Genomic DNA, 18211 nt, shown 5'->3' with positions numbered 1-18211 from the left:
CCATATGGAATCCTGTGGTAGAGACTAAGAAGCCCAGGAAGGGGAGAGACTCTTGTTCAAAGAGGCATTTATCTAATTTGGCAAAGAGCCGTTGTTCCCGCAGGCATTACAGGATACGTCAAACCTCCAGGCAGTGAGTGTGCAGGTCCTTTGAGTAAATCAGGTCATCGTCCAGGCAGACTATAACATTGGTGTGTAGCATGTCGTGAAAAACCTCATTCATGAGGTTTTGGAAAACCGCCAGGGTGTTGCATAGGCTGAATGGCATCACCAAATATTCATAGTGGCCATCTTGCATGTTGAAGGTGCCCTTCCATTCATCCCCAGGTTTGATGTTGACCAGATTGTAGGCCCCGCAGAAGTCCAATTTGGTGAAAATATTCACCCCCTGGTAGCGGTCCAGCAGTTCAGGGATAAGAGGAAGTGGATATGTCTCTGCGGGTGATGGCATTTAGGTCTCTATAATCAATGCAAGGTCTCAAAGTGCCATCCTTCATTGCCACAAAGAAGAACCCGGCAGCTTCCGCTGAGGTGAAAGGGTGGATGAAGCTTCTATCCAGGTTCTCGCGAATATACTGCGACATAGCCTGAATCTCAGGGAAAGACAGTGGATACACCCTGCCCCAGGAGGGCATGGTGACTGGAAGGAGGTCTACAGTGCAGTCAAATGGACAGTGCTCGGGGAATGACTCCACCTTCTCCTTAGAGAACATGTCTGCAAAATCAGTGTACTGGGCTGGCAGGACCGGCGAGGTTGTGGCAAACAGGAGTCTAGGTCGGGGTAAGCCGCGGAGACAGGAAGGGTAGCAATTGGGTCCCCAGGAAGCAAGCTGTACTGTTTCCCAATCAATACAGGGAGAGTATTTCTGGAACCACGGGAGCCCCAGTACCACTGGATTAAAGGCCTTTTCCAATACAAAGAACGATATCTCTTCTTCATGTAAAATCCCAGTGCGGAATCTCACTGGGGTGGTGTCGTGGGTGACTTGACCTGGTAACAGTTCTCCTCAAATAGAAGAAATCACCAGTGGTGGTGTCCTGGGCATGGTGGGGAGCTTTAGTTGCTTGACAAGGTCCGACAGGATAACGTTCCCTCCGGCCCCAGAGTCAATGAAGGCCAGCGTAGGAAAGGAGCCGTCGGGGTAAATGAGAGTTACTGGAGATGTGCATTGGGGAGCAGGGTTTACACAGCTAAGGGTCATCTCTCCCGTGACTCTTAAGCTCTGGAGTTTCCCAGCCTCTCGGGATACTGGGCCAGCATGTGGCCCTTACCGGCACAATAGAGACAGAGCCCTAGGGTCCTATGCCATTGCCTTTCTTCCGACGTGAGATGACTCCATCCAACCTGCATGGGTTCCTCTCATCAAGTAGGTGCCAGTTCAGGGGACAATGGTGGAGCCAGGGGTCAAGAGAATGATGGTGCCAGGGGTATAGCCCTGTGCCCTGGCTTCAGTTCACAGAGGCGCTGTTGTCAGCGCAGTTGATTCACCTAATCAGGTCAATGAGGGCCTCCAGGTCCTCTGGCATTTCCCGGGCGGCTAGTTCATCCTTGATTCTGGAAGCCAGGCCCTCTAGGAAAATGCTAAGAAGGATGTCCTCGCCTCAGCCTAGCTCCGATGCCAGGGTGCAGAACTCTACGGCATAGTCCATCAAGGAGCAGGACCCCTGACGGAGGTGGAGGAGGTCTGAGATGGCTGCAGACTCCCGGCTGGGTTCACCAAAAACCTGTTTAAAGGTCTGAAAGAAGCGAGGAAGGTCTGCAAGGAAGGAGTCCCTGCATTCCCATAAGGGAGAGGCCCAAGCCAGGGTCTTGCCATTGAGCAGTGACAAAGGTGGTCTTGACCTTGTTGCTGGTAAACTGTGCTGGTTGCAAGGAAAAGTGCATAAAGCAATGGTTCAGGAAACCGTGGCACTGCTTCGGGTCTCTAGTGTAGTAGGGAGGTGTTGGAAGATGGAGAGAAACAGCAGGAGCTGGTGCTACTGCGGGCACCAGTGGAGAGACACTGGGCATCGGTGCAGAGTTCAGTCTGTTGGCCAGACGCTCTACCATGGCTACCAGGATGTCCAGGCATTGTTGCTGTTGCTGTTGCTGGAGTAATTGAGCCAATCCAGGGATGGCTTGGAGGCTGCTCAGGTCCGCCGGCCCATGGCTTTGGCATGAGTATGTGGACCTTGAACCGGGGCGAGGCTTAAAACCTCCATCGAGGGATGACCCCCAGTGGTCCTTATCACCAGGAGGTAGTATTGGTAGAGAAGACTCAACTGGAGCTTCACCTTTACCAGCCCATGTTCCCCTCAGGTTGATCCCTTGGGTGCCGAGGCTGGCAGGACCTAGGTGCGGGTCTTCTCACGTCAAGAAGTCCAAGAAGATGGTGAAACGGCATCAGGAGGTCTGGGTCAAGGCTGGCAGAAGACAGAAGAAGCCAAGAGCAGACCAGGAGTCAGGGCAGGCAGCGAACAGGCAGTACGGTGAGACAAGCCAGAGGTCAGGACAGGCAGTGAAGGAGCAAAGACAGAAGCCAAGCCGGGGTCAAAACCAGGAAGTTAGGCAGAGGAGCAGGAGAGGAACTGGGGCTGGAGCACGGGAACAGGAAGATGAGACCAGGAGGTAAGAAGGCAAGTTGGATCACAGGATCAGGAACACAAGCAGGAACTCAGGATCAGGAACACAAACAGGAACCCTGGATCAGGAATACAAGCTGGAGCTCAGTATCAGGAACACAGCAACAATGCACTCGGAGCGAGTAAGACCTGTTGCCAAGGCAAAGTGCAGGAAACTGAGCCGGGCTTAAATAGGGAAGTGCTATGATGTCATCTTCAGGGGCCAGGCCAAGGTTTCCTGCCATGGTCCCTTTAAGAAGGAGTGAGAGGTGTGCACATGCACCTAGTGGATCGCATGCTGGGACGGAGTCGGTGGCGTAATGAGCCGCGTGGGTGAAATGCCACTGTGAATGGCATAGAGTCGAACAGGATAAACATCCTGCATGAGACTAAATGCACAATTGAATCTTTATGGGTAGAAATCCCATGTGTGTCGGGGAAGGCTATAGTGATAGGAGTACACTACCGTGCACCTGGTCAATTTGGTGAGACTGACAGTGAAATGCTAAGAGAAATTAGGGAAGCTAACCAAATTGGTACTGCAGTAATAATGGGAGACTTCAATTACCCCAATATTGACTGGATAAATGTATCATCGGGACATAAGAACATAAGAACATGACCCGCGGAGGCAAGATGGTGGCATAGACGAGGCTATGGACGTTTGCTCTCCTGCAAGTCTTGGAAATTGACTTTTTTTCCTTTAAAATAATGCCATTTAAACGCAAGGGTAAGGTGAGAGTATATCCCTCTCTACCCTTACACTCACCAATTCAGCAGGAGATCTTCCGCTACTTGTCCTCACCTGCATTAAGTCCAGGAGCCAAGGATCCAGATGAATCGGGTCGTGTGGGAAGACAGCCCAAATCTACTGAGGAGGCCTCCCTGAGTCCCAATCTCAGACCACCTCCGGCACAAAGGACGGGAGAGGAATGCCCTGGAAACACTGCCGAAGGGATTACATCTTCTGGGTCAGGGACACTGACCCGAGCAAAGGGAGCAGGAGCAGGAGATCCAATCGCGGAGACAGCAGACCAGAGTGCAGAGGAAGGGGAGAGAGACCTGGCTCTGAGTGATAATGCGACCGGAGGAATGGAACAAGCTGCTGGCGGTGAGTCCGTGGACATTCCCATCCGGCCTGCCGTGGTCACGCTAGAATCTATGTGGGACTTAATGGCCGAAATGGCCACAAATATAAAAAGGCTTGAGACAAAGATGGACTATAATGGTGGGAAAAATCAACAAGATATCCTGTTAGTTCAGAAATCTATCAAAAATACAGAAGAGAGAATCAAAGTGCTTGAAGAGAAAGAGGTGAAAACCTGGAATTTCATGCTGCCTTGGCAAAAGACAGAGCCTTGTTAGCACGGCGTATAGAGACTTTTGAGAATAACTCTAAACGTTTAAATTTGCGTATTATAAACTTCCCTAGAGTTGTGGGGGAAGTACCTTTGAGTACTTTTCAAAAGTTTCTTAAAGAAGTCTTAGGCTTCGAAGAAACTGATTTTCCAAATATTAACGTTTGTTATTTCTTGCCAAAAAGAGTATCTAATTTAAATACGCAAGATTTACCATTTCAGGGAAACCTAACTGAGTTTTTAGAAAATTCTGATCAAGTAATTGACTGGGGCACATTATTAGTTTCCTTTATAAGTTACTTAGACCTGAATAACGTCATGAAGAAATATTTTTCAAAGTATCCCATTCTGTTTCATGATAAACTGGTTAAGATTTTCCCTGATCTTGCTCTACATACTCAGCTACGGAGAAAAGAGTTTCTAATAGGGATGTGAATCGTTTTTCAACTATTTAGATTATCGTCCCGATACGGTTTAAATCGTCATTAATCAGTAAAGAGTGTGATACAATAGAAATTTCCCCGATTTATCGTGAAAAATCATTTTTTTGGTTAGTGCGCACTAACAGAAAATGATACAATTTGACACTTTTCAAGTCAGTTAAGGTCAGTTTAGGAATGAATATGTATTCCTATTGGCTGCCCTCTTATTTATTCATGTTACCAAGGTTCCCACTGACGTGATGGTTTAATATATGGGGGATGGGAAATGGAAATGGTTGGGAGCTTGACAAAAAAAGTAATGTGATCAGTCAATGTGACTAGAACTTGTGCCTATCCCTGATACTGGGAGTGTTGTGATCTTCCTGCACGCAATGCCCTATCCCTGATACCAGGGGTGTTGTGATCTTCCTGCACGCAGTGCCCTATCCCTGTTACCGGGGGTGTTGTGATCTTCCTGCATGCAGTGCCCTATCCCTGATACCGGGAGTGTTGTGATCTTCCTGCACGCACTGCCCTATCCCTGATACAGGGAGTGTTGTGATCTTCCTGCACACAGTGCCCTATCCCTGATACCAGGCATGTTGTGATCATCCTGCATGCAGTGCCCTATCCCTGATACCGGGAGTGTTGTGATCTTCCTCTCTGCACTGCCCTGTGCAGGATCTCGAGAGCTGTGATCTTCTACCTTGTAATGCCCTATCCCTGATACCGGGAGTGTTGTGATCTTCCTGCACACAGTGCCCTATCCCTGATACCAGGCATGTTGTGATCATCCTGCACACAGTGCCCTATCCCTGATACCGGGAGTGTTGTGATCCTCCTGCATGCAGTGCCCTATCCCTGATACCGGGAGTGTTGTGATCTTCCTGCACACAGTGCCCTATCCCTGATACTGGGAGTGTTGTGATCTTCCTGCATGCAGTGCCCTATCCCTGATACCAGGAGTGTTGTGATCTTCCTGCATGCAGTGCCCTATCCCTGATACTGGGAGTGTTGTGATCTTCCTGCACGCAGTGCCCTATCCCTAATACCGGGAGTGTTGTGATCTTCCTGCACACAGTGCCCTATCCCTGATACTGGGAGTGTTGTGATCTTCCTGCATACAGTGCCCTATCCCTGATACTGGGAGTGTTGTGATCTTCCTGCATGCAGTGCCCTATCCCTGATACCGGGAGTGTTGTGATCTACCACTATAGTGGTCATGGAAAGAGATACGTAAGCAGGGTCTATGATGTGCCTGGGAACATCAGGAACATCCTCTGGTTTGAAGGATCTTGATAGTGCATCAGCATTGAGGTTCTTGGAAGCCGGGCCATAACGCAGTTCAAAATTGAACCGCTCGAAGAATAGTGCCCATTGGGCTTGTCTAGGGTTCAAGATTTGAGCTTCTTTGAGGTGCTGAAGAACGGTGTAGTTCTGTTCTCTGGGAGAGAACTTGTGTGAGTCGAATGAACAGGGTATCAGTTTACCCTTTGGAGAAAACTGGCTTAAGACCGCCCCAGCTCCAATTGCAGAGGCATCGACTTCTGTGACGAATGGGCATCTAGGGTCTCGGTGTTGTGAACAAAGGCCAGAGCAGAATGCTTCTTTTAGCATCTGAAAGGCAGCTTGTGCTTTGGGAGTCCACACACGGGTGTTAGCCCCTTTCTTGATCATGGCGGTGAGTGGAGCAGCTAGAGTAGAGTAATTGGCAATGAAGCTTCTGTAATAGCAAAACCAAGGAAGTGTTGTAAGACCCAAAGGCCAACTGGCTGAGGCCAGTCTCGGATACCCTGGAGTTTCTCTGGATCCATGGAGAATCCTCGATCGGATATGATGTACCCTAGGAAGGGTAGACAGTTTCACTCAAAGAGGCAATTTGGCATAGAGATGGTTCTCTATTAGGCTTTGAAGTACAATCTTAACATGATCTCGGAGGGATTCAAGGTCCTTAGAAAAGATGAAGATGTCGTCTAAGTACACGACTACGAAGGAATACAAAAGGTCTCGGAGGATTTCATTCATGAAGCATTGAAAGACCGTTGGGGCATTACAGAGACCAAAGGACATCATGGTGTATTCATAGTGACCATCCCTCGTGTAGAATGCAATCTTCCAAATATCTTCCAGTTGGATGCATACCAGATTGTACGCACCCCTCAGATACAACTTGGTAAATATCTGAGCCCCTTGGAGGCGGTCAAACAGCTCACTGATAAGGGGCAATGGATATCGGTCCTTTTGGGTTATGGTGTTGAGCCCTCTGTAATCAATACAAGGGCGTAATCCGCCGTCCTTTTTCTTAATGAAGAAAAAGTCCGCTCCGGCGGGAGAGTCGGAGGGTCTAATGAACCCCTTTTCTAAGTTATCTTTAATATACTCAGACTTCAACTGCTCCATCACATCTGGGAAAGTCCCCGACCCACTTAAACTTGCCATCGTGAAGCCTCTACTAAAAAAACCCACCCTCGACCACAATGACCCTGCAAACTACAGGCCCATATCCAACCTCCCTTTCTTATCTAAAATCATGGAGAAAGTGGTTAACACACGACTCACCGACTTCTTAGAAGAAAATAATATTCTTCATCCCGCACAATATGGTTTTCGTAAAGATCGAAGTACCGAAAAACTTCTACTTGCTATAACGGATACCATCCTCAAAGGCATGGACCACAGCCAATCATACATACTTGCCCTTCTTGATATTTCAGCCGCCTTTGATACCGTGAACCATCAAATCCTAATATCACGCTTAGCAGAGATAGGAATCTCAAACACAGCCCTAGCTTGGTTCTCCTCATACCTCGACCACCGAAAGTACTTAGTCAAGCTTGATAATATTGAATCCGCTCACGTTCCCCTTACACAAGGCGTACCCCAAGGCTCCTCTCTATCGTCCACCCTTTTCAATATATACTTACTCCCACTATGCCACCTCCTCTCTAAACTTGGACTAAAATTCTTCTTATATGCAGACAACGTCCAAATACTCATTCCCATCCAGAAATCCATCAATGAAACCCTTCAGTACTGGGAATCTTGTCTGACATCCATCAATTCCCTCCTCTCCAATTTCCACCTAGCACTCAACGCCTCTAAAACAGAAATCCTTATCATAGCAAATCAACCAATCGATTCAATCCAGCAAATGATTCAAAACGCCTCACAAACTCACACACTACCTCCCAGTGTCAGAGATCTAGGAGTCTCCCTAGACAATCAACTAAGCTTCAAATCCCACATTAATTCACTACTAAAAGGGGGCTTCTATAAACTTCAAATCCTCAAAAAACTGAAGCCCCTCCTCCACGCCCACGACTTCCGTACTGTGATGCAAACCACTATACTATCCAAACTCGACTATTGCAACTCCCTCCTCTTAGGCCTACCAGCATCTACCATTAAACCCCTCCAAATCCTCCAAAACACCATGGCAAGAATCTTAACAAACACCAGAAAAACAGACCATATCACTCCCATACTCCAGGACCTCCATTGGCTCCCCATCACCTTCCGTTCCCAGTACAAAACACTCACCATCCTCCATAACACTCTATACAATAACAATTCACCCTGGCTTGAAAATATGCCAAAATTCCGTCAAGCTAATCGCCCCACGAGAAACTCCCTTGCTGGCACTCTCCAAATCCCTTCACTTAAAATTGGACACCTTACCACTACCAGGGATAGAGCCTTCTCTATTGCGGGCCCCACCCTTTGGAATTCCCTCCCCGTCAAACTCCGCCTAGAACCATCCCTGAGCCACTTCAAAAAAGGAATCAAAACATGGCTCTTTAGACAGGCATACCCCAACTCCTCTCAATCCTAATTTTGTCCTACGAACCACCTTAGCTCACGCTCAGCCTTTATACCACCTCCCTGTCCTCCCCCTCCCCTTCCCAACACCCCTCCTGCTTCCTTCCCTTGCACTCCTAGCCCCCCAATATCCCCCCTCTCACCCCCTAGTAACCCCTCCCTCAAAGTACCCGTGCCTTACTGTACCTCTTTTTCACTTTACCCCACCCGCCCTTCTCCCCCTGCTCCCTCCCTACTTTCTCCCCCCCTCTAGCTTCTAGCTTTTAACTATACATATGTGCAATTGCCTCTCCACACTGTAATTAAGCCCACACATGCTAATTTCTCAAGTGTACATGCCTCGTTTAATTTGTATATAAGTTCCTTTGCATACTTAACCCTAACTTGAATGCAAAAAGTTGTAATTCTGCTGTTGACTCTCTCTTCCTTTGTATTTTGTATATTACCCAGTTAGCCCCTCCCTTGTTCATTGTAATTTCCTTTCTCAGTTGACTGTAAACCGACATGATGTGTCCTACGAATGCCGGTATAAAAAAAGTGTAAAAATAAATAAATAAATAAACATGGCTAATGTTTCTGGATGAGACAAGGGATAATTTCTGCTCTTGGGAGGTGACGTGCCAGGCAGAGGTTCTATGGGACAATTCAGCTTGCGTAGCGGAGATAATGTGTCCGCCTTCTGCTTTGAGAAGACATCTTCAAACTCTGCATACTGGGAAGGCAACCCAGATAGAGTGGTGGACTTCAAGACGGTTACTGCTGGAGATTCTTGACATAGGCATGTCTTCTGGCATTTGGAACCCCACTGCACCAACTGCAGGGAATGCCAATCGAATTGAGGTTCATGGGCCTGGAGCCAGGGCAGCCCCAGGATGACTGGATATATGGAGCATTTTAACACATAGAAGGACATCTCCTCCTCATGGAGAGTGCCCATGGTAAGACGAAAAGCCACTGTTCGATGGGTGATGAGCCCTGGAAGATGTTCTCCATGGATAGAGGCAATACGAAGGCTCACGTCTAGTGGCTGGAGAGGAATGTTCAGAAGCTTGATGATGTCATCCATGATGAAGCTGCCACTTGCCCCGGTATTGACAAGGGCAGTGGTGGCGAAGGAGTGGGACTCAATGCCTGGAGTAACTGGAAGCAGAGGTTGGGGGCCGGTGACAGTAGTGCCCAAGCTCAGGACCCCCGCCGAGCTCAGGCGTTGCAGTTTTCTGGACGGACCGGACAAGACTGCTGAAGATGTCCGTAGGCGCCACAGTAAAGGCAAAGACCTTTCTTCCTCCGACGAAGATGTTCGGTCGGAGACAGTCACCCATGGTTCACCTCCATGGGTTCTACAGCAGGAGGAGTTGGTGGTGATGGAGTCTTGGCTGGAGGACTCTCGATATGCGTGGGATGTGGCATAGGAGAGTGAGAAGCCTTTACTTCTAGGTGCCGTTTCCGGAGTCGATGGTCGATTTTCCCAGTGAGGGAGATCAGGTCCTCTAGAGACATGGGAGTTCATCTTTGAGAGCGCTGGAAAGACCATCTAGGAAGATGACTTGCAGACAATCCTCTTGCCATCTGAGCTCAGTAGCCAGAGTCCTGAATTCCACCATGTACTCGGAGAGGGTCCTAGACCATTGACAGAGGTGGAGTAGATTATGGCTGGCTACAGCTTGGTGGCCTGGGTCTCCAAAGATCTGCTTGAAGAGAGCAACAAACTCGGATAACTTGGAGAGCATGGGATCGGAGCATTCCCACAATGGAGAAGCCCATGCAAGAGCCTTCCCTTCTAGGCGGGAAAGGATGAAGTTCACTTTAGTTGTTTCCTTCAGGAACAAGGAGGGTTGCAGTGCAAATTGCATGAAGCACTGGGTGAGGAAGCCATGACAGAGGCATGGGTCCCCATTGTATCGTGCAAGTGGGAGCTCCAAGAATGCTCTGGGTAGCATAGAGGCTGATAGATCCACGGGATTGGCCAGAGCTGTACCTCACAACTGGGAAAGAAACATTTCTACCGAAGAGGCGAGCGATTCCAAAGATCGGTGATGTTCTTGGATTGCTGTGGCCAATCCTGGTAGGGCCCTGGAGGCGGGATACTCCGCCGAGTTCATGGCCTTGGCAACCTGTTGCGCTTGGAGGTGGACCCTTGTCCTGGAGCAGTGTAGGATGGCTCCCTGGTCGGGCCCAGGGAGCACCTGCTCCCAGGGGGCAGAGCACAGGAGGAGACAGAGGCTAGAAGGAGCTTCACCACTGGAAGCCCGCGGTCCCCCCAGGTGGAGTCCTTGGGGACATGGGCCGCTTGGACTTAGATGGGCCTCGCAGGGTCTCCCAGAAGGAAGTGTAGAGGTGTGCCCACCAGTAGCAAGGGAGTGGGTCGGTCACTTGGCTGCAGGCCTGGAGGATCAAGGAAGGCCAGTATAGCGTAGGCGATGACAAGGCAAGGGACAGAGCCAGAATCAAGGAGGCGTGGTCAATGGCAGCCGGGGTCAGGTTCCGAGGATCAGTCCGAGGGATGTCAGCCAAAGCAGGAGTCAGATACCAGGAATCAGTATGAGAGTAGTCAACGAAGCAGGGGTCAGGTTCCAGAGGTCAGACGAGGTCAAGAAGGCAGGCAAAGGTCAGGATCCAGGCAGCGATCAGAATGGTCAAGGAAGCAAGCAGAGGTCAGTACCAGAGAGTCCGAAAGGTACTACTTGGGGAGACAGACAGATGCTGGAACAGAAGGACATTGGAATAGGAGGATGCTGGAACAAGACTGGAATGAGGCTGGAACAAGACTGTGAAATGCAGAGGCAAACTAGTACACATAAAGTGCCGACCCGATTGCCAAGACAAGGAAGTGCAGGCAGGAACTTCCTTAAGTAGTGATGAAGCAAGAGGGTAGGTTGTCTAAGAAAGCCGTGTGGGCAAAAAAGAATGGGTTAGACACCAGGAAACGTCCAAACTGTTCTTTATTTGAGTGGAGACAAGTTTGATACAAACGCCCGACTCAGGCCGAGTTTCGCCCCACTTGGGGCTGCCTCAGGGGCTAAAACAACAAATACAACATATAATTAAACATACATATTAAATGATTAAATAAATATTATATTGATTAAATAAATATTTTTGCGGTAACCACAGAGGATATATGCAAAACAATTAAATTATTAGAATATAGAAAAGAATGAGTTTATACCTGTATGCAGATTTTCTCTAAATAAAGTCGTATTCTTAAAATACACTTCAGATGTCTCAAAATCTGTGAATAATGTAATAACAATTTAACATGACAAATGCAATTGATATGCCTGAAGAAAAATCAATTAAATGAATGAAATGAAAAAAATAAATAAAATGAAAAAAAATAAAAAATGATGAATATGAATGAACACAAGGCATTATATCTATGAAATATGGGCAACATAATAATCATCTGACAGTATTTACATATATAATTAAAGAAAAAAACCTTGCAAAAATAACCACTATATGATCATCCAGCCAGAAATTCATATGCCATATTATTGTACATGTTACTCTATTGTAGTACATAATCGTCAATTTTCATACATACTGTAAAATAGATAAAACATACTTTGTTCTAGTTTTATTGAAATAGAATTATTGCAAAAACATAAAGATACAGTATTTTATGATTATACACCATATTATAAAATAAACCATAACTAAATTATATGGAGTTTGCATCAAAACAATTTAAATATGCAAAGGTGCCTATGGAAATATTATCCATTGATCGTGATAATCAAATGGAGCTCATGTAACTTGATATAGGGCCTCATTTTCCAATATCGCAGTGGTAACGCATGAGGGGGCATGTCCCATGCAAATAAGGCATTTTTCGTGCAGCAGGGAAACATCGCGTCACGCGATGTTTTCGCCATTTGCGGAAAGGTTCACGATTTGCGAATCCATTTCCGCAAATGGCAAAAACATCGTGCACCACGATAAAACAACCAATGAATCTTCGCAGTACACGAAAGTGTCCCAAACAGCCTATTTCCACTTAGGTGCTCCATCAAGCTAGGTGGAGAGAACATTGCCCAAATCTCTTCTTGGAGTGAGTTTCCTCACTCCGACGGCCAGCAAATCTTCACTAGAGACCACTGTTCTTTCCGTACGTCTCATGTTGAATGTGCAAGTGGCCCCCAACCCCCTACGCTCATACCTAATCCCCACCTCGTTACTAGGTGGCCCTCCCATAGGGATACAAATACCTGTCTAGGGCATAGGCACTATAGCAAGGCAGTCTCTCTCTCTCTCTCTCTCTCTCTCTCTCTCTCTCTCCCCCCCCCCTGAAATAAGCCGTTTGGAATTGTTGTGGACCGTGATAACCCTTTACTGACCTGTAGCGCACAAGGTAACACAAATGAAAGTGTTGTAGCTATTAGCCACGATAAGAGCCGCGCTAAAACTGCATTACAAATTTGCATTCGCAAATCGCGTTAACGGCTGTTAGTGCAATTTGCAAATTTATCTCCCGCGATAACACCTTGGAAAATGACCCTCATAGTGATTTGAACTTGACGGCTTGCGATTCCGTGCTGTCATGACAATTATTAAAGGGTAACAGAAAGTTACTTGCATGCCGAGTCAAGTATTAAAATTCAGTCGTATATATCTAATGTCACTAGTTTTGCAAAACCACCGTGCAGGCTATGTAAGTATATACGGAGCAACAATAAAAAATATTGGGACTTAAAGGCTTGTAAAAATATACTTTGAATCAGATCATTTTTAGTTACTTAAATCAAAACAAAGCTACCGCGTGAAACTACAGCGCCATTGTTATTATCTCTCCGGGATTCTTCAACAAAAACAAACTGGATGTGCAAACGTACTTATGGAAATGCTATTCACTGTTAGTAGTACTCTAATCAAGCTCCTATAGCTATGTATTATGATATATATACTCCCCTCTTCCCCTCCCCTTTAATACTTTCCCCTGCTAATTATTCTGACTGCTTTGATGAACTCACTTGTTAAAACTAACTTGTACATATGTATATAATTCTCGTATTATCTACTCCTGCCCTTGTTAACCCTATCCCTGTTAAAAAAAATGCTATTATTGTAAAGCTTGTTGCTAAGTTATGTTACATTGTGAACCGAGGTGATGTTTTGCAAACGTGCCTCGGTATATAAAAAAACCCTTAAATAAATAAATAAAATAAATAAATCCGAACAAATAACTTTAACTTGGCGGCTTACTTTTTTGTTATTAAAAAATAGATAATTATTTGCGTGCCGATTCAAGTATTAAATTTTGAGTTATTTATATCTGATATCGCTACTTCTTCAAAACAGCCATGTCGGCTATTTAAATGTTTAGCGACATTAGCAAAATTATATTAGGGCTAAAAAACTTACAAAAGTATACTCTGAATAAGGCAAATGTGCCGCATCAAGCTGAAATGTCATTTTTATTAAATATTTTCTTCGGGATTTTTTTAAAACAAAATATAATGAAAACTCTATCGAACTCGGTGTATTATAAAAGGATTTACTTACTAGATTTGCAGTGTCAGTATGCACAGTCTCCACACGGTGCATAAAAGCTTTAAAAACTGCACGGCTACAAAGTAAATTTAAATAGGATAAAAATCGCGCCAAAATGCTTGTCAATCAATTCTGGGGGCGTGTCAAGAAAATACCCGTATGTGATACTCCAAATAGCGCCAAAAATATGTCAATCAAAATTGGGGGCGTGTAACCAAAGAGAAAAGAACAAATTCTAGTCCAGAACATGTTAGAAATGCCAAACGTAGTCGCAGCCATACTGAGGGTGACTTTGACCCATCTGCACCATTATTTTCTGAATCTGATAACGATAGTAGACAGATAGTTGCAAATAGACCGATGACCAGAGCACATGAGATAAATAAACTATGGAGGAAAGACTCAGTTAGAGAAGATCAACCGCAGAAAAAATCTGATAGTCCTTTTTTAAGAGGACGAGGAACATGGCGGGGAACATGGCGAGGGAGAGGGAGGGGGAGAGGGAGAGGTTACAATCAATTGGCCTCATTTCCCAATATCGCAGTGGTACCGCCTGCGATAAAAAACGGGGGCGTTCCCATGCAAATAGGTGTTTTATCGTGCATCGGGAAAACGTCGCCGCTCGCGAAAACTTCGCGTGCGGCGAAACGGTTTTGTGTGCGGCGAAACAAATATCGCGGTTCGCGAAGAAAAGTCCAAAATATTATCGCGGTACGTGCCGTTTTCGCGGGACGCGAAACAAAGTGAAACCAAGTACCATGTCCCGCGATAATGTGTCTGGTATAAAAGCCCACTTCCTGCCCCTCCTCCTTTGAGGGTTTGGAAGGAGTTGTGGAGAAAGGTAGGTGTTGGAGGTGTAGAGTTTGGTAGGAGTTTATAGATTTGATTACTGAGTGCGGTGTCCTGTGTAATTGTTGTCATTTGTTTCCCTTTACCTGTGTCTTTTGTAATCTGTGTTGGAGTGCAAGTGTGTCAGTCTACTGTTTGTCTATCTGTGTGGAGGAGGAGGAGGAGGAGGAGGAGTGTGGTGGCGGTGAGGAGGAGGAGGAAGAGTGTGGTGTTGGTGGCGGTGAGGAGGAGGAGGAGGATGGAGCGTGAGAGGAGTGGTAGGAGAGGAGAGAAGAGGGGTGTTGAGAGTAGGGGGAGGGGGAGGGGGATGGAGAGGGGGAGGGAGGAGGAGGAAGCGAGACCTAGTGGTAGGGGAATGAGGAGTAGGAGCAGGGACAGGGGTAGTGGGAGAGATAGGCAGGAGGGAAGTGATAGGAGGGAGGGGGAGGGGGATGGGGTGAGGCAGGAGAGAATGGTGGGAAGAAGTAGGGCTAGACAGGCAGGGCAGAGGGGAAGGGAGCAGGAAGTGCAGGGTCAGGTGGGGGGGGGGGGGGGAGGAAGGGAGTGGGGAACCTGGGGGGGGTGGAGAGAGAGCATAGGGAGGAGACCCCTCCGGAAGTGGCACCCCAACCAGGCAGCCAGGCCAGGGTCAGGCAGCGTGCCATTCGGTTCAGCACAGAGGAGAATAACCTGCTGATAGAGGGGGTCCTGCGTCACTATGCGCACCTCTTTGGGAACCTGTCTGTGAGGACCACCAAGGCAGTGAAGGCACAGATCTGGTCCAGCATAGCTGCAGCCATACAGAGGCACAGTGACATCCGTCGGACCGGGGAGCAGGTGGCCCACCGCTACCGAGACATAAAAGCCCAGCTCAAGGCAAAGATAGCAGACAGGAACCAGTACATGAGGGACACAGGAGGAAGGTCCCCATGCCCCATCAGGTTCACAGACATGGAGCAGCAACTGATGCAGCGTCTGGGACCAGATGTCTTTGAGGGATTGGACCCCCACCTGGATACTTCCCACCTCGAAGAAGGTAAGTTGCCCTCTGGGCTCCCCCCCCGTCCTGTGAAAGGTCGTAACACAATGTTTAGTGCAGGTTTCAGTTTCTGTTACCCATGTGCTCCGCAGAATAGTAGTGGCCCCCCTCCCCCAGTCAGCAAGGGGCAGGCAGCAGGGTGCAAGGCATGCTGCCAACAGCTCCCTGTCTCAGTTAGGGCCTGGCCTGTGCACAGGCCAGGCCCTAACTGAGACAGTGAGCTGGGCCCAGAAGCCTGGCCTGGCTTCTGGGCCCAGCCCTCAGCCCCACCACCCATGCCATGAGGAACATGTCAAAGGACGCAACTGTACTGTATACGCAGAATGACATGTTGGTGTAACATTAGCTGTCCCTGTTTGACGTAACACTAATATAACAGAAAAGTTGTGTTACTGATGCAGTATATCCTCTTTCTCCCCAATCTCCCCACAGAGTCATCTGGTCCCAGGCAGCAGCCCTCTGATGCCAGCTGGGAGGGCCCAAGCACCAGCAGAGACCCACCGGGGACACGCCGCCCACCAATGCTGACCAGGCCCTTTCAAACTGATGCGACGACACAGTGGTCGGATTCAGAGGAGGAGGAAGAGGTGCGGGCCACCGGAGCAGCCACAGGCAGCCCCCTAACCCTGACCGAGACCCTGGTGGACCATCTGCCCCCCCCCCCCCCCCCCCCCCCCCCGCCGTTTGAGGAAACACCGCCCAGTATGTCCACACCGGTAATGTCGCCAAGCAGCCCTGCGCCATTGGATGTGGCAGCAATGCCAATCCCACATCCCCCAGCACCACAAGCACCTCCAGCAGCAGCACCCCCACAGCCATACTGGGAACCCCTGCCAAGCAGACACGAGGAACAGCTAAGGAGGGAATACCGTGCCCTCAGGAGAGCGGTCAGACAGCTCAGCCGTGACCTCCAGCTCCACACTGCAGCCACCACACAGGCAGGGACTACCATAGCTGCAGCTATTGGCACCCAAAACACTATATTACTGCAAATGCTCCAGTGGATGCAGAAGCAGCAGGTGGCCTCCTCATCCACTACATCCACACCGCAGCCAAGTCCCTCAGGGGTCCCGAGGCCGCAGGGGCCGTCCCCCGAAGAACCCCCCACCTCCCACCGGACCATCAAAACGTGGGAAGGGACCCTGAGGGGGCCAACGGTTCCCACAAACCGGGTGGCGCTGTTACTCCCACCCATTACTGGGATGGCCACCCCACAGAGGGGCAGTGCCGTCGAGATGGAAGAGGATGTCCTGCTGGCTGCGCCCCACAGAGGGGCAGTGCCGTCGAGATGGAAGAGGATGTCCTGCTGGCTGCGCCCCACAGAGGGGCAGTGCCGTCGAGATGGAAGAGGATGTCCCGCTGGCTGCTCCCCACAGAGGGGCAGTGCTCTCGAGATGGAGGGGGAAGCACCATGCAAAGCTCCTCCTACCCACCTGCTCACCTGGCTCACCGCCATCCGCTGCGCCACTCTACTGTCTGCCACCGCCATCTGCTGCGCCACTCTGCTGTCTGCCACCTTCTGTGTCAAGGGCTGCAAATTCTGGCAGTGTGCTGTAGGATGACTGGTCTGCTGAAGGCCTGTTAATGCTGGTTGTGTGGTGCGATCTGTGCCTCATGTCTCCAAAAGCCATGTGCTGCTGTCTCATCCTGGGCCTCCTGCTGCTGCTGCTGCTGCTGTCTCATCCTGGGCCTCCTCCTGCTGCTGTCTCATCCTGGGCCTCCTGCTGCTGCTGCTGCTGCTGTCTCATCCTGGGCCTCCTGCTGCTGCTGTCTCATCCTGGGCCTCCTGCTGTCTCATCCTGGGCCTCCTGCTGCTGCTGCTGCTGCTGTCTCATCCTGGGCCTCCTGCTGCTGCTGTGTCATCCTGGGCCTCCTGCTGCTGCTGTCTCATCCTGGGCCTCCTGCTGCTGCTGCTGCTGCTGTCTCATCCTGGGCCTCCTCCTGCTGCTGCTGCTGTCTCATCCTGGGCCTCCTGCTGCTGCTGTGTCATCCTGGGCCTCCTCCTGCTGCTGCTGCTGCTGCTGTCTCATCCTGGGCCTCCTCCTGCTGCTGCTGCTGCTGCTGTTGTCTCATCCTGGCCTCCTGCTGCTGCTGCTGCTGCTGCTGTTGTCTCATCCTGGGCCTCCTGCTGCTGCTGTCTCATCCTGGGCCTCCTCCTGCTGCTGCTGCTGCTGCTGCTACTGCTGCTGCTGTCTGGTCCTGACCCTTCACTGCTGTAGCCAGACCCTTCATGTTTTTGCCTGGTGCCTACATGCTGAACCGCTGGATACCTTGTCTGCTGGCTGGCCTCTCAGGCTGTCCTCTTTCAGTGCACTCTTTCAACATGGACTGCCTGGGGCCTGGACTTTCACTCTGCTGGCTGGCCTCTCAGGCTGTCCTCTTTCAGTGCACTCTTTCAACATGGACTGCCTGGGGCCTGGACTTTCACTCTGCTGGCAGGCCTCTCAGGCTGTCCCCTTTCAGTGCACTCTTTCAACATGGACTGCCTGGGGCCTGGACTTTCACTCTGCTGGCTGGCCTCTCAGGCTGTCCTCTTTCAGTGCACTCTTTCAACATGGACTGCCTGGGGCCTGGACTTTCACTCTGCTGGCTGGCCTCTCAGGCTGTCCTCTTTCAGTGCACTCTTTCAACATGGACTGCCTGGGGCCTAT

General features: G+C 49.2%; 1 protein-coding gene across 1 annotated transcript in view; it reads left to right on the top strand.

Moving 5' to 3' along the window:
• Window positions 1–18211, top strand: part of LOC115077808 (vomeronasal type-2 receptor 1-like) — a 144075-nt gene that overhangs the window by 90716 nt on the left and 35148 nt on the right. The window contains exons 4-6 of the mRNA XM_029580094.1: window positions 3379–3944; window positions 15196–15557; window positions 15993–16147. Coding sequence (XP_029435954.1) covers window positions 3379–3944; window positions 15196–15557; window positions 15993–16147 — 1083 coding nt within the window. The remainder of the gene's footprint in view (window positions 1–3378; window positions 3945–15195; window positions 15558–15992; window positions 16148–18211) is intronic.

This window comes from Rhinatrema bivittatum, chromosome 16 (assembly GCF_901001135.1).
Source record: "Rhinatrema bivittatum chromosome 16, aRhiBiv1.1, whole genome shotgun sequence".
Taxonomy (NCBI): Eukaryota; Metazoa; Chordata; class Amphibia; order Gymnophiona; family Rhinatrematidae; genus Rhinatrema; species Rhinatrema bivittatum.
This window is presented reverse-complemented; position numbering and strand designations above follow the sequence as displayed.